General features: G+C 48.2%; 1 protein-coding gene across 1 annotated transcript in view; it reads right to left on the reverse strand.

Annotated features, from left to right (window-relative positions):
* Positions 1-3,062: 3,062 nt before the first annotated feature.
* The window catches only part of Upb1 (beta-ureidopropionase 1), a 32,023-nt gene continuing 20,592 nt past the window's right edge, over positions 3,063-14,493 (reverse strand). Inside the window, exons 6-10 of the mRNA XM_006979076.4 lie at positions 12,748-12,917; positions 7,326-7,407; positions 6,682-6,724; positions 5,546-5,700; positions 3,063-3,398 (exon numbers count right to left, since the gene is read on the reverse strand). Of these exons, the coding sequence (XP_006979138.1) occupies positions 3,288-3,398; positions 5,546-5,700; positions 6,682-6,724; positions 7,326-7,407; positions 12,748-12,917 (561 nt within the window). The 3' untranslated portion in view covers positions 3,063-3,287. The remainder of the gene's footprint in view (positions 3,399-5,545; positions 5,701-6,681; positions 6,725-7,325; positions 7,408-12,747; positions 12,918-14,493) is intronic.

Genomic DNA, 14,493 nt, shown 5'->3' on the forward strand with positions numbered 1-14,493 from the left:
GAAAGGCTGTGCTTATGCCAATCACGGTTATTGGTTCCTTCGGCCCAGTCATCACAGTCCTGCTAGGCCCCCAGGGGAAATGAGCTTCTTCTGGTCAGGGTGAAAAAAGCGTGGGGGACGTCTCTAGAGTTCACTGGGACTTGAGATGGCAAAAGGGACAGTCTTAGACGGAAACAGTTGAGGCAGGCTGGGGCTTTCCCTTTAGGGGCTGAGTGGTGTTTTAGCTGTCAGCAGCCCTTTGTGCTGGCCTACGGGGAATCTGGTTGGCTGCTTGGCCGAGTGTGCCTTGCATGAGGCAGTTAGGACACCAGGGAGAAACAGCCGTCCAATGGGGAGTGAAACTGCCCCGCCCTTCAATATCTTTGCTCTTTCAAAGGACAAATCAGTTTCAGGGGGAACGCTCAAAGGACTTCTCCCTACGTGACTTTTAACATGCATAATAGCGCTTTGTAAAAACAGGACTAGCATCCTTCTGATCTTTGGGTTTCTCGAGTGCGTGTGACTGTTGAGGTGTAGCTCAGTGATGGGGCACTTGTCTCTCTCATCCACGTGACTGCTTTTACCTATGCCATAGGTCTCCCCCCCCCCCTTTGGTTTATTCAGACTTATTTTAGGGGGTGTAATTCGGCTGGAGGACTGCTTACCTGGAATGTAGGAAGTCCCTGGTTCAATCCCAGCACCATAAAGATTTTTTTTTTTTGTAACACACCATCCACTTTGGGGGATGCTGTTTTGTTGTTTGTACTGTATAATTTGGCCAGCCTAACTCCACCACAGACGCCAACAATTAAGTTGCCGGGCAAGAGCTTTACCTCAGCGGCACAGCGTGTTTAACAGAGACAGAAGCATGGGTCTGATTGTCCAGCAGGGAAACAAAGGAATCCATAGTCTGGGAGAAAAGCTGCTTGCCAGAGACTCAGAGCCTATGATGGTAAGGTGGGAAACTGAGGATCAATAGGCTTCATCCAAGATGGTAGAGGCACCTGCAGGGCTAGAGGTGATGGACACTGGACCAATGCAGTTCTTGTCTGAGAGTCTGCCCAGTGACATCAGCAATGGTCACATAAAGTCTCCATCCCCAGGCTCATTCAATGGAAGTTTGCTGCGCATCTGCAGGTCCCAGGCATGAGCCCAGCCCAGAAGCCTCACCTCTGCAGGGGCTGCCTCCCTGAAGACAGGCCTGACTCTTCTTTTCCGGACAATGACAGGAGTGGATAATCAAATAATGCCTGGCGTCTCAACTCAGCATTTCTGTATTAGGCTGTTTATACGCTTCTTCCAGAAACCACAGGCACACTGGTTATAGATGCTGAAGGACCATATCAGAAAGTTCACCACATCCACAGGGGCAGACCTAACACACACTGAGGTCCAATGGCCGCTATTCCTGAAGCACAAAAGGGTTAGGGACGACAGTGCAAACATCATCAGGCAGTTCCACTGACTCTGTCATCCAAGGTGCTACCTAGGGACACCTATCCCCAACATGGGGCTGTTCCTGTCATTTAGCTCCTGGGCAACATGGCTGCCTTCTCTGATAAGGAACAGGAAGGGTGGGGCTACAAAGTGCCGCCTCCCACCCCTGACACTCTGGTCAACTACAGGTTGAGGCTCAGCACTGAACCCCTGAGCTGCACCTTCTGCACCTGTGGTTGGTGTCTGGGGCACAGTCACACAGGCACAGCACTGACAGCTGCCGAGGGGCTTCATGGGACATCTAGTCTCTCTCACCACCATGCTGAAACCTACAGTAGGACAGCCACGGGGTTGCGTTATACAAACACGTAGGCAGAGAACTGAGTGACCTGATCGTAAGTCAGGGTCAGCCACTGAAGTGGGAACCATGAGAACATGGACGGAAATAAAGCACACACAGACTCAGTAGAAGGGTTTCCTGACGTGATGATGGGGCTGGTTAGGGAAACCTGAGAACCACAGGGAAGGCCATCAGGAAGGGCAGGCTGGGACTCTCAGGCACCGGCTGGTGACCTGCTCCACATATAGATGTTTATGGTGGCATCCATCATACCATGGGCAACTACTTCTGTTTTTTTTTTCCATAGGAAAGAGAGTCATTAATGTCTTTAAACCAAGTCAAATGAATAGAATTCCAGAAACCCAGAACCAAAAAGGAAAACTCATTCTTAAGATTCTGTTCTTTGGGATTGTTCTTGGCATCAAAGTCTGTATCCAGAGGCAGAACTCATAGGGTATATATTAGGAGACGTTATGAGGACATGAAGGGGGTGATGGTGGAGCTGGCTAAGTAAGTCTAATTAGCTCCACGGAGGACCTGTCAGGGAGGCAGGAACTGCTGTCTATACACAATGTCTTCCTCCCCACAGAAGGCTCAAGGATGCTCTTTAGCACTGTAAACAGACTGAGTGAGGTCCACCTTGGTTTTATGGCATGACCTCACTCAGTCAACAGGCTATAAACTTTATAATCACATTTGTAAGATATCTTTACACAATGCGGGACTTGGTGGCACATTCTGGGAGTCCTAGATACTCAGAAGGCTATGACGGGATGATGGTTTGAACCTTAGAGTCCAAGGCCAGCCAGGGAAATACAGTGGGACCATGCCTCCCACGTCAGACCCTTTACATACGTTAGGTTTGTGCCTGCCTGAAGAATTAGGACGAGTTGAGTTTATTCAACGATAGCCCATCTATTCACAGTCATGCTGTAGCCTCTGTGACTCTCATCTGCCCTGACCCTCTTCCTACTAGCACACAGTTTTCCAAATTGACCCTCAAGGAGCTGATGGAGCCTTGAGACTGGATCAGGATGGAGGAGAGGAGAGTGACAACAGGTAGGAGCAGAGAATCAGAACTCAGCCTGAGGTCTGTCTGGTCTGTGTGACATCTCATTATAGACACACTTGGAAACCAGAGGTGGAAAGCCGGGGAGTCAATCAAAGCTGCTCACTCCCAGGTATACCCCTCTTTCATCCTCCTCTGTGGCAGCTCCTTTCAATGGCCTGGATATGAACTCACAGCTAGGGATTTCTTAGATTGAGGTAGAATTTGCATAACACAAAACAAAACACTTTCAACATATGGAATCCAGTTTCATTTAATAAAATTTCAATGTTGTTGAGTCATCTTTTGAATCCCCAAACATTCTCAAGTTCCCAGAAGAAAATCACGCATTAATTATTAGCAGTTAACTCCCATACATTTGCCCATTCTACCCTCCTCCTGCCTGGGTATTGAATCCCACCTCCACCCAATCCCCAAATACATTTTAAAACTTAGCCACTGGGGCCGGTGATGTCTCCAAACTTAACCCGAGCTAGGGCGTGGAACCAGGTCTTCCTTCACAATGTTGGGAGTGTAGTTGGGTTTAACAGCTTCAGCAAGTTCCCGGGCATACATCTCAAGTCGGCCAGTCATCTGAAAACAAAACATACATGCTGTGTGATGGTCTTTCTGTATGCTGTGAATACATATTGCTGTCATTGGTTGATAAATAAAGCTGATTTGGCCTATAGCCAGGCAGAATAAGGCTAGGCAGGAAAGCCAAACAGAGGTACAGGGAGGAGGGTAGAGTCAGGTAGATGCAATCCACCCATCCAAGAAATAAGATGTTAGAGAACCAGTAAGCCACAGGCCACATGGCCATGAATAGATTAATACAAATGGGTTAATTTAAATGTAAGAGCTAGCTAGTTGTAAGCCTGAGCTACTGGCCAAACATTCATAATACCGTCCTCTGAGTGATTATTTAGAAGTGGCTATGGAAAAGGGCAGGACAGAGAAGCCTCTTATTGCATATGGCACCCAACATGGGGTGCCAGATGAAGCACAATCCTAATTAGTCGTAACAATAGGAACACAGAGTCAGATATTGAGGGTGAAAACTGAAAGATCAGAGAAGCAGAGCAGCCAGCCACTAGAGACTTCTTACCTTTATGAAATCTCAGACTGAGTGGGTGGGATCCTATCTCTACAAATCCTTAGATTGAATGGCCAGCATCCTGTCTCCATTTGCCTCATATTCCTGTCTCCACCTCCCTAGTGCTGAGATTAAAGGCGTGAGCCTCCCATGTGCTGGAATCAAAGGCCTGCACCACCACTGTCCGGCTCTGTTTCTCTTTTAGACTAGATCAATCTTGTGTAGCCCAGGGTGGTCTTAAACCCCTGATCTTCCTGCTTCCTTCTCCCAAGTGCTAGGATTAAAGGTGTGTGACATCACTGCCTGGCCTCTGTGGTTAACCAGTGGCTGGCTCTGCCCTCTGATCTCTAGGCAAGCTTTATTTGTCAGAACACAAACAAAATATCACATAACATTACACATGCTTGGAAAGATTTAAAAATCTATTTCTGTCTTGCCACCACCTCTGGCCACTAGGGGGCAGCCATGGTGCAGAAAATACATTCATCATGCTGATTGACAGGGCTATTTCAGACAGTAATGAAGACAAATAATTGCACTATGACCTCAGCATGGATGCCAGTGAAGTTCAAGGATGTGAGATGACTCACACAGCCCTGCCCAGTTGACTGTGACCTCTTGGTTCAGGAGGTGTGGTCAGGAGAGAAGCGTGAACTCACATCCATCACCACTGGGAAGGCTTTTGTTTAGAGAAAGGGTCTAAAGAGAAACCACTCATTGCTCCTGGAGATACTTAGCAAAAGAGCTGGCCACATTCTTGGCTCCAACTTCTGACTGGAATCCTGCATTAACTTCAACTGCCCAAGAAGAGGACAGGGAGGTCAGGAGACCTTCTCACGAGCAGTGTCTTGTCTGTCCAATGAGAATCTGAGTCTCTGGATATGACCAAGGATTCACACTCACATAAAGTCGGGAACAGAGTTCAGAGTCCACATCTGGGCTCCTCCAGTCACACTTTGCAAAGCCATTCAGTCACATAGAGTGGGACATTCATCTTCTCTGTTTGTAACTGCTGGAGGTGAGTGTAACAAGCCTTGCAGTCAGGAGTCCTTCCAGGGGTCCTGGCCTTGGCCACCACTGTCTCATCCCAGCGTGGCAGGCACCTGCTCTCTCAGACACCATAGGCAGCATTTGAGACTGCTCCTAAGGCTTAGGGACAGAAGATGGTTGCCCCAAAGGAACCGAGTAAGGTGGAGTCAGAGCCAGGCAAAGATCCACGTGACCTGATTGTCACTATTGTCTCCATGCCTAGACTCTGGAGCCTGGTCGCAGGCAGAACCAGACATGCACATTTATCTTGTGACAAGTGCAAATGCCTGGAAAGAAAAAATGGATTACAGAAGCCAGCCCACTGTATTCTCTAGACAAATGAAATTGAGATTAATTTGTGTGAAGACGCCTAGAATCTAAATCAAATGGAAGGAGAATGCATTGAGATCTCAGGCTCGTGCATCTTTCCATCCAGAGATTCCTCCCACAGCCAGCGGAGTCCTGGCCCTCTGCTCAGGAAAGCGCTGCTGCATGGGGGGGAGCTGGTGTCTCCTTCCAACTGCCTGTCAGAGCAAACCAGGCCTCTGAAGTGCCTGCAACTGGATGGGGACCAAAGCAGAGTAGCAGGGCAACCGAAGGGGACTTGGGTACCCACCTTGAAAGTCCAGAAATCATTAATCTGCTGGCAGAGGTTGAGGTTGAGCTCAGTGACCAGCAGCCCATCTTGATTACGTGAGAGGCCAGGGGTCCGGCTGCCGTCAGGAGCTGCCACATAGCTTGAGCCATAAAAGTAGCCAAGGTCATGGTGAGCTTTAAGGAGCAAAGGGAGGCAGCCATGAGCTTGGACACAGTGTGGGCTATGAGGAAGTGCAGGCCCATGGCAGGATACCGGAGAGAAAGTCACCCATGTACCAGCCGGGTGTCTGCCGAATGCCAGTATCCGCGCCGCCCCCCCCCCCCCCCCCCCGTCATGTCTAGAGGTCTTAGAGAAGGTGACAGAGCTTTGCTTTCACATCTGCCTGCTGCCCTGAGGAACTCAAGGCCACCATAGCTGAGTGAGGTGCCCCCTCTAAGACAGGTTCCAGAACCTCTTTTCCCACATCTTCTCTTTATCCATCATCAGGATGCATCTGGGATGGGAACCTCTACAAGTTTGGAGTGCCATCTGGGACTCCAGATGGAGGGATCTCAGAAACAGTTGTGTTCATCCTTTTGCATCTTTCTGAGGGGGACCCACTGAGCCAGGGGGAAACACCCTTTTGGTGAGTGACACAGGACTTCCCTCTCACATTCCTGGCTGGAGAGGCCGGACCTCAGGGTGAAGGATTTCTAGCAGAGGTGTGTTGGTAGTTGCCTTCAGATCACAACCATCTGTGGACCCCAGAACCTGTGGCAGTCTATGCTGACTCAGGAAACACCATCAGTACAGTTGGGTGGGTGAAGAAGAAAGAAGAAAGATGGGGACCTATGTGAGAGTCCCCCCACTTTCTAGAGAGCTCACAAAGGGGTCCCCCATAATTTCACTGTACAGTTTCACACAAGGCCTGGGGAGACAGTGAGATCAGTCCATTCCCATTTGATCCCCATTTGGGGAACAAGGTGGCCACCCATGAGGATTCACACCCCAGCCATAGTTTCCCAAAGGACACACAAGGAAGCAGAGGAGACTTGTCAGTGATCCCTTCCTAGGTGCCCAATGAGCAGACACAGACTATGGAGTGGACCCCTCCCAGAGGAAGCAGGTGGAGCAGGGGAGATGAGGCCCAGCAACAGGAATGTTTATGAACATACCTTTCTTTCCATCTCCAGAAGTGAACTCATTGGGGTAGTGTTCCTGTGAATTAAGTGCAAGACTACGATGAACCTCTAGGTGGCAGCACCAGGACAGTCATTCCAGATCACCCAGTGGGACCAAGAGCAGCCAGGGGCCCAAGCAGGAAACAGTTAAAAGGATGCAAGGGTCTGCACTCTGGGCAATCAGCAAGTGATTGGTAAATTCAGCAGGCCACCACTGCACCTTAGGAAGCCAGCAAGGAATGTGACAGGCAAGGCAAGACCTGGATTTTGTATTTGGGTTTATAATTCTGGAACAGGGAGACACTAGGTACCTGCAATTCTCAGGGCTGGGCAATGTATGTGAGGTCAGCCTGCCTTCGGAAATAACACCCCACACTGAGAGAGGGAAAGAGGAGAGGAGGAGGGGAAAAGGGAAAGGAAGAGAGGGGAGGGGAGGAAAGGGGAGGGGACGGGATAGGAGAAGAGAGGCAAAATGAGAAGCCCAAAAACCAGAAGAAAACTACCAGATCAAGTTTTTTGCCCCCTTGGGACTCCAAAGTTTGTGGCATGTATGCAGCGGGGGCAAGAAGACAGGTGAATTGTCCCATCCAAGGCATCAGTCAGGGGCCCCTTTCCTTGACTATCCCTCAGGCGCATACCTGACCCACACGGTTAATGGCGCAAGTGAAGCAGTGGTTGGCAATGGCTGCGTTTCTGGCTTCGATCGGCCACAAGGATTCACTGTGGGAGAGTGAGGAAGAAGCAGATTGGAGACTTCTCGGCCACTCCGGAGATGCTCAGCTCTAACATGCAGCCCGCAGCCGGGCATGGTACCAATCTAGCACTTAGCAAGCTGAGGCAAGAGGCCTGTGAGTTAGACTCCAGCCCAGGTTACACAGTGAGGACCCGGCCAGCCTGAGCTAGCGGGGACAAGTCTGAAAACAGTCCCACAAGCAGACCAGCTTGTCAACACCTTGCTTAGTCAACAGCAGCTTCTTAGGGAAAGCCAGCTAAAGGCAAAATCCATACTGCCGTAGTCTACTGGGGGTCAGACAGCCTTTATCCTAAGTCTCAGTCACCCCCGAAACATCCAAGTGAGATGATGCAGCTTGAATGGCATAAAGCGTGGTTATTTTGTTAACGGTCATGTCTGTGTTTTTATTCTTCCCAGGGAAGCCATCGTCTAAGCTGAACGGGAGGCTGGTAAGTATCAGAGAGGAGCTATGGGTTTATTAGGGAGCTAATGCATGGCTCATGGGGGATGGATTTGGAAACTGTGACACAGCACAGGGGTTTGCCTAACACTGTACTTAAAAAAAGAATAAGAAAGAAGAAAAGAAAAGAGAAAAAAACCCAACCACTTAAATAAATACTTTAAGGAAATTTCCCAGAATCTCACCAGCCTAATAAACTAGTTGCTATTTTTTTCCCATCCTCTATGACTACACTTGCCCATGGTTGGGGGGGAGAGTCAGAATTCTGACCACACATAGGGGGGGGGGACACATCTCCTGTCTCCTCATGGCTCATACTTTTTCTTTTTATCACCACGTTGCATTATCTTCATAATGGCTCATTTTAGCATCACTCGCCCACAGAAGAAATGGGTTGAAATTTACTTAACCCCGACATTTCTGTGGCCGCCAGCTGCTCCGTTATGGATACTGTCACCACCACTGCCACAACACATCTCGCACGTCACCTTGCTCTTCTTCACATCACTTCCTCAGGCTACCTTTCTACAAGTGCAATTAACTGGCAAAGGGCGTGAACTGAAGTGCTCATCCCACGAAGCACACTGCTCTCCCAGAGACCAGGGCAGCTTTTCCAGCTCACCAAGCCCTTGAAAGGCCAAGGCTGGGCAATTCTTAGCCGAGGAAGGAAAAACCAATCATTTTTCAATCAGGCTGCTGTGGACATAAGAATTAACGTGCATATTACTTTGGGTTACTTCTGTTTGCTCAATTGGAGCTGAGAAAAGTTCAAGATAACAAGGTTGGGGAGGGCCTTCGTATGCATAACATGAGGTAGCTCTCTGGGTTTACTCAGAAGCTGGTTCACACCCATGTGCCCAGGAAGTAAACTTCAGGTTCCTCTAAGGAAGCCTGAGGAGAAGATGGAGTTCCCTGAATGTATTTTACATTTTTTTGTTACATTTTATATATTTTGTATGTATGAATATGGAGGTAAGAGACAACTTGTGGCAGATGATGCTCTCCTTCTACCATGTGGGGCCAGGGGATCGAACCCAGGTCATCAGGCATGGCAGAAGGTGCCTTTACCCTCTAAGCTATTTTTTCCAGTCCCTTTCCGAAAGTCTTACACATAGCTGGTAGAAGGGGGGATACTCCACGAGCTGGCCCAAGGTTCCACTAAGACCTAGTAGATGAGTGACTTAGTGACCATCTTGCCTTTCTACTGACAATGGACAGTTAGCTGCATTCAAAGCACCAGGAGATATGTTTTCAGAGTGGGAACCCTGAGGGAAGATCCAAACTATGATCTTTGTTCCTCTGTCCAAAAGCCCCCCTCCCAGACCCAGACCACACCTCTGTATGCACCCAACATAAGTAACTAGATAACTAAATTCTAGGTCTATTAGGGGGCCTGCTGTGAAAATTCTGAATGTGGAGGAATGTTATTCAAAAGACAAGCACCATGCTTCAAAGCGAAAGTAAATTAAACGTTGCATCTGACATTTAGAAGAAACTGAATAAAAAAAAATCCATTGAGAGCGTAGAGCTTTTCCCATGACCCGAACCCTACTGGGACAGAACACAGACATCTTAAACACAGAACAGAAGTCAGTACTTCCTGCTGTACCCATCCATCATGCTTTGGAGGAAGGCAGACCCAGGTTGGGGTGTTCGCACATACATTCCCAGAGCTCTTTTAACTTGTAATGACACTTTGGAATCGCCTAGGAGATACACTTCTGAGAATATGTACGAGGAGATTTCCAGAGAGACTTAACTGAGGAGTGTCCCACCCTTATCCAAATGGGCAGTACCATGCCATGAGCTAAGGTCCTAGGATGGATTAAAAGGAGGGAGGGAAAAGGTGGTCGAGTGGCATTAATCTCTGCCACCTCTCTGCAGGTACAGACCTCACATTCCCACTGTCATGCTTTACCTGCTGTGGACTGAACCACAAAACCATATGCTTTCAAAATAAACCCGTTTTCCTTCTGGTCTGACGATTGGTCCCAGTAACAAGAAAAGTAACTATTCCGATAATTGATATTGGAAGGTGGGGCCTTTGCTTTGAGAAACCTGGCTATATCATTCATAGGCCTTTTGAGGGAATGCTGAAGTATGGACCAGAGATGCCATAGACTGTTCTAAGGAGAGTTAATGGGCTATTTTGGTCAGAACTTAAAAGGCCTGAATGCTGATAAAAATTCAGATGGTGAAAACTCTGCTCATGAAGTTCCTATAAGGACTCTGTCAAGAAGTAGGGTAGATACCATTCACTTTCGATTCTGGCAAAGAATGAGGACATATCCATACCAATAAACTTTAGTTGGAATCTTGAACAAAGCTGAATTTGAAACTAATGTGTCGGGTCAAGGAAATTTCAAGATAGTATAGCACTCTAGTTTTGGCATGGTTACACCTCTCTGCACTTATCCACATTTACAGAGAGAGAAAAAGGGGGTGAATGAGGAAAGGAGGGAGGAAGAGAGGAGACAAGGGTGTCCTGAGGGCAGAATCCAGCTTGGAAAAATCAAACTTATTTAAAAGGAAAGAGACAGAATTGAGAATGCCCTCGGAAAGGGTTCTATGCTGGAAAACCACTACTCTGGGGAATGTTTCTCCAGGTTCAGAGACCAGGCACACAGAGGCCTTTGTGGCTGTAGTAGAAAGGGGGACAGGCTACATCTCATGCAAGCAACAGGATTTGGCAACATTGTTTACATGGTACTGGTTTCTCAGGCATGCAAATACAAGAGGCATGGGGCCATGATATCTTATGTCAAGATTCCAGAAAGCCACAGAAGCCAGGCAGTGTGTAGCAGGGTCAGATTCCTTGCAATGGGGCCCTTAAAGGCCAATGAATGAGGCTTCGAAACCTAGGTTGCTATGGAGACCCCAGGACACTGGAGATGTGGGGGCTGTGGGACATCAACTGAAGAAATCTGTAGGCATGGGAAGGAGCTCAACAGAGAGGCTACATGGTCTGCCTAGGACCGAACTAAAAGAGAGGGTCTACTCAAGACTGTAGGAGCCCAGGTGATGCCGTCAAGAGCCTCAGAAGCCAGACATGGAGCTTCAAGACTTGGTGTTTTGTTTTGTTTTTCTGCGGGACCCCAGTCTTACTTGGTCTGATTTTCCCTTATTATGCTCCCTTTTAAAATCAGAATGTTTGCTCTGTGTTGTTGTGTATTAGAACTGTGATCCATCCTGCCCCCCCCCCCCCCCCCCCGCCAGCCCACAGAGATGCACAGATTCGAAACACTGGATTTCTGAACAATGTTGGAACTGTTAAGACTACAGGAGATTGTTGGCAGAATGAGACAGGCCTGAAGACCAACAGTGGAATGTTAAGAGTTAAACGCCATGTGTTTGAGTGTCAAGGACAGCGAATGGACTTAGGATGGTTACTCTGCCTTGTCAGCTTGACAGGATTTTAAATCACCTCTGAGACATTCTCTGGGTGAGTCTATGAGAGCATCTCCATAGACAGTTTCCACAGAAGAAAAAAGACCCAGCCTAAACCCTAGGCCTGGTCAGCATCAGACCATGAGCTTGGGTCCTGGACTAAATAAAAACTGGGAAATGAGAAAACCAGATGAGTACCAATACTGATGGCCCTTTGCTTCCTAAGACTGCAGATGTGGGGCTGGAGAGGTGGCTCAGCGGTTAAGAGCACTGACTGCTCTTCCAGAGGTCCTGAGTTCAATTCCCAGCACCCACATGGCAGCTCACAGCTGTCTGTGACTCCAGTTCCAGTTCCATAAGCAAAACACCAGTGCACATAAAATAAAATGCATATATATAAAGACTGCAGACGCAATGTGACCCACCGGCCACCTAACATTCCTCTTGCCTTCTCTACCATAATGACCTAAACCTTCGAGCTGTGAGTCTTGTCAGCCATTCATTCACAGCAATGAGAAAATAGACAGACACACTTGGACACCTCCCAAATGGTTAGCCAAAGGGGAAGGAAGAAGTGGTACAGACCCAGCCATGTGGGGTATCTCAGCTGACTCCCTGCCCTGCAAGTCCCGCCCAATCGTTCGCCTGCTCCAGCCCTCAGCGACACCACAACAAAGCAGTTTTAGCCATACTGGAGATGAGGCTGGTACTCCAACACTTCCTGTTACATATTATTGTTTAAATTTGTGATTTATTTTTATTTTATGGGCATTGGTGGTTTGCCTGCATGTACGTCTGTGTGAGGGTGTCAGATCCCCTGGTACTCGAGTTACAGACACTTGTGAGCTGCATATGGGTGCTGGGCATTGAACCCGGGTCCTCTGGAAGAGCAGCCAGTGCTCTTAACTGCTGTGCCATCTCTCCAGTCCCCCCCCCCCCCCCCCCCGTGACATATTATTAAAGTGAACCTTTTCACCGATTAAAACAAGTCTCCTGGATTATCCCCTGTTCCTCTGCTCCACTCCTCTGGAGGACTGCCCTTCCTACGGGGCGTGGCAGAGTCGAGGCTCAGGATTCTGGAGACCCCTGTCTAGGAACCCATGCTGGCCAGGAGCCTATTTTGCCCCACTGAGAAGTCAGGCTTTGAGATTCCGGACCATCACGAAGGAGAGTGAGAGTATCATCTTTCTCCCAGTGTTCAGAATCCCAGCAAAGGCTGCTGCCAATGGTAGAATGGCTCTTTGGGGAGGTCAGATTGTGTAATGGTCATGTTGGGCATTTCTTTTTCCCTGCGACTGAAAATCTGGTTAATTGTGAAACATCCAATCAGACGGTTGTGATCTAAGACATCCTGATGATCACACCTGCTCACTACAGTTTACTAAACCCATGTCTGAACCCCACAGGTTGACCCTGGGCCTGAGGTGGTGTATGAGGCCCAGAAAGCCTCCCCCCGCCCAGATCTCTCCCAGCAAGTGACCTGAGTTCTCCAATGGTGGCTGAGGGATTGAAGATGATCTCCGCTCCATTGAGGCTGTACATGAGCCAGTTGAGGGGGTGGTGTCGCCCATAGCAAATGTTGACTGCAATCCTGCCAAACTGGGTCTGGAACACGGGGTGGCCCAGGTTTCCTTCCATGTAGTAAGTTGACTGAAAAGCACAAACAGAGGGCCATGTGTTGGTGCCTCAGAGCAGAAGCAATTCTGCTTTCCTTAGGCTCAGCGGAAGTGAATATCACCAGTTATCTAAAATTAACATTAGGGTGTGACTCTGTTTTAAAACCCAGACATAATAATAACAACACAACCTCATGGAGCAAATACAATGGCCTGGTATTTAACCCACGATCGATCGGCTTTGTGGTATGTCACGTGATTTCCAGGATAACCTATGGTAAGGTTTCAATCATGATACAAGAAAAGGTTGTGGTCAGGTCAACGTTAAGATAAGTTACCAACCACACATCTTTACACAGAATGCTAGAGGTGAAAAGACCTGGACCCACCCAGAGTAACTCTTCGTTTTTGGAAACTGTATGTCACTTGAATTCTTTTGGGACTTTCCCAACTGACTAAGACCAAATCTAAGAGTAAACCACAGACCCTCCACACAGCAGCCTGGGCATCCTGCGTAGGGTTCTCTGTAGGACGAGAAGATGGGAACCGTATTCTCCCCACCTGAGTCCCGAAACTGCCACTTCTGGGACTTGATGGGGATATAGTTGAAGGGAGCCTAGAGGGCAAGTCAGGTCCCAAACAGATCTGCTCCTAGAGCTTTTGGCTTTCTTGCATTGATTAATTAAAAATTGCCTGAGTTAGACGGCAACCAGGATATGTACATAGTGGACCCTGAGCAGATCCTGCTGTACTCAGACCAGTGGTTTCTGCAGAGAGCTAACGATTAACCCCAGGGTAAACAGGTGAGGAGTGTGTCTGTCCCACCCCACCTCCAGCTGCTACTGAGAAACACCAGCTCTTCTGTCTCCCCGTAGCCCTGGAGATGGTTTCTCACCTTGTTGACCAGCCTGAGAGCAGTCTAAATTCCCAACCAAGGAATCGGTGTGGGGGCTAAGAAAGTGTGGGCAGCACATCCCGAACTATTGGTCCTCTTGAAAAGTCGCGTTCAAATTCAGATTTAGGATCCTGGCATTATGAAAAGTTCATTTTTCTCTTTCAAACGCCCTTCATCACCGCCACCCACTACTCATGAATTGGCATTTACCAATCAAAATAGCCCTTCTCCCAGAATTCTAATCACTAGTAAGTCTAAGGAGTCCTGTGTAGCCACCGTTGTACACAGACACATTCAAAGATACCCGAACAGGAGCCAACTGAGATACCATGTAAGTCACAAAGACCAGCATCCACTAAAACTAGGATTATATATGGTTGCCTAGGAGCTCAGAGCCCCTTTACAAAGGCTCACAGAAGCAATCTCATGTTTGTGTACTGTTTATCTACATTTTAGCTTATGAACCAATTACCTCGAGGGAATATTGCAGAAAGTCAAATCACGTTCCTGCACACACACATATGATGTATATATCAATCCCATGCTGCTATAAGTTTTCGTGACTCTAAGCATCTCATGTCCATGTGATGCAGGGCCACACTATCAGACTCTCTGAACACTGCAACAGGACTACCCTGAAGTGTCTGATGTCACAGCCTCCCCCGATACAGAATTTCTCTTGGAGAAAAGCCCACTGAACTCTGATTGGCACTCA

Source organism: Peromyscus maniculatus, chromosome 21 (assembly GCF_049852395.1).
Source record: "Peromyscus maniculatus bairdii isolate BWxNUB_F1_BW_parent chromosome 21, HU_Pman_BW_mat_3.1, whole genome shotgun sequence".
Classification (NCBI taxonomy): Eukaryota; Metazoa; Chordata; class Mammalia; order Rodentia; family Cricetidae; genus Peromyscus; species Peromyscus maniculatus.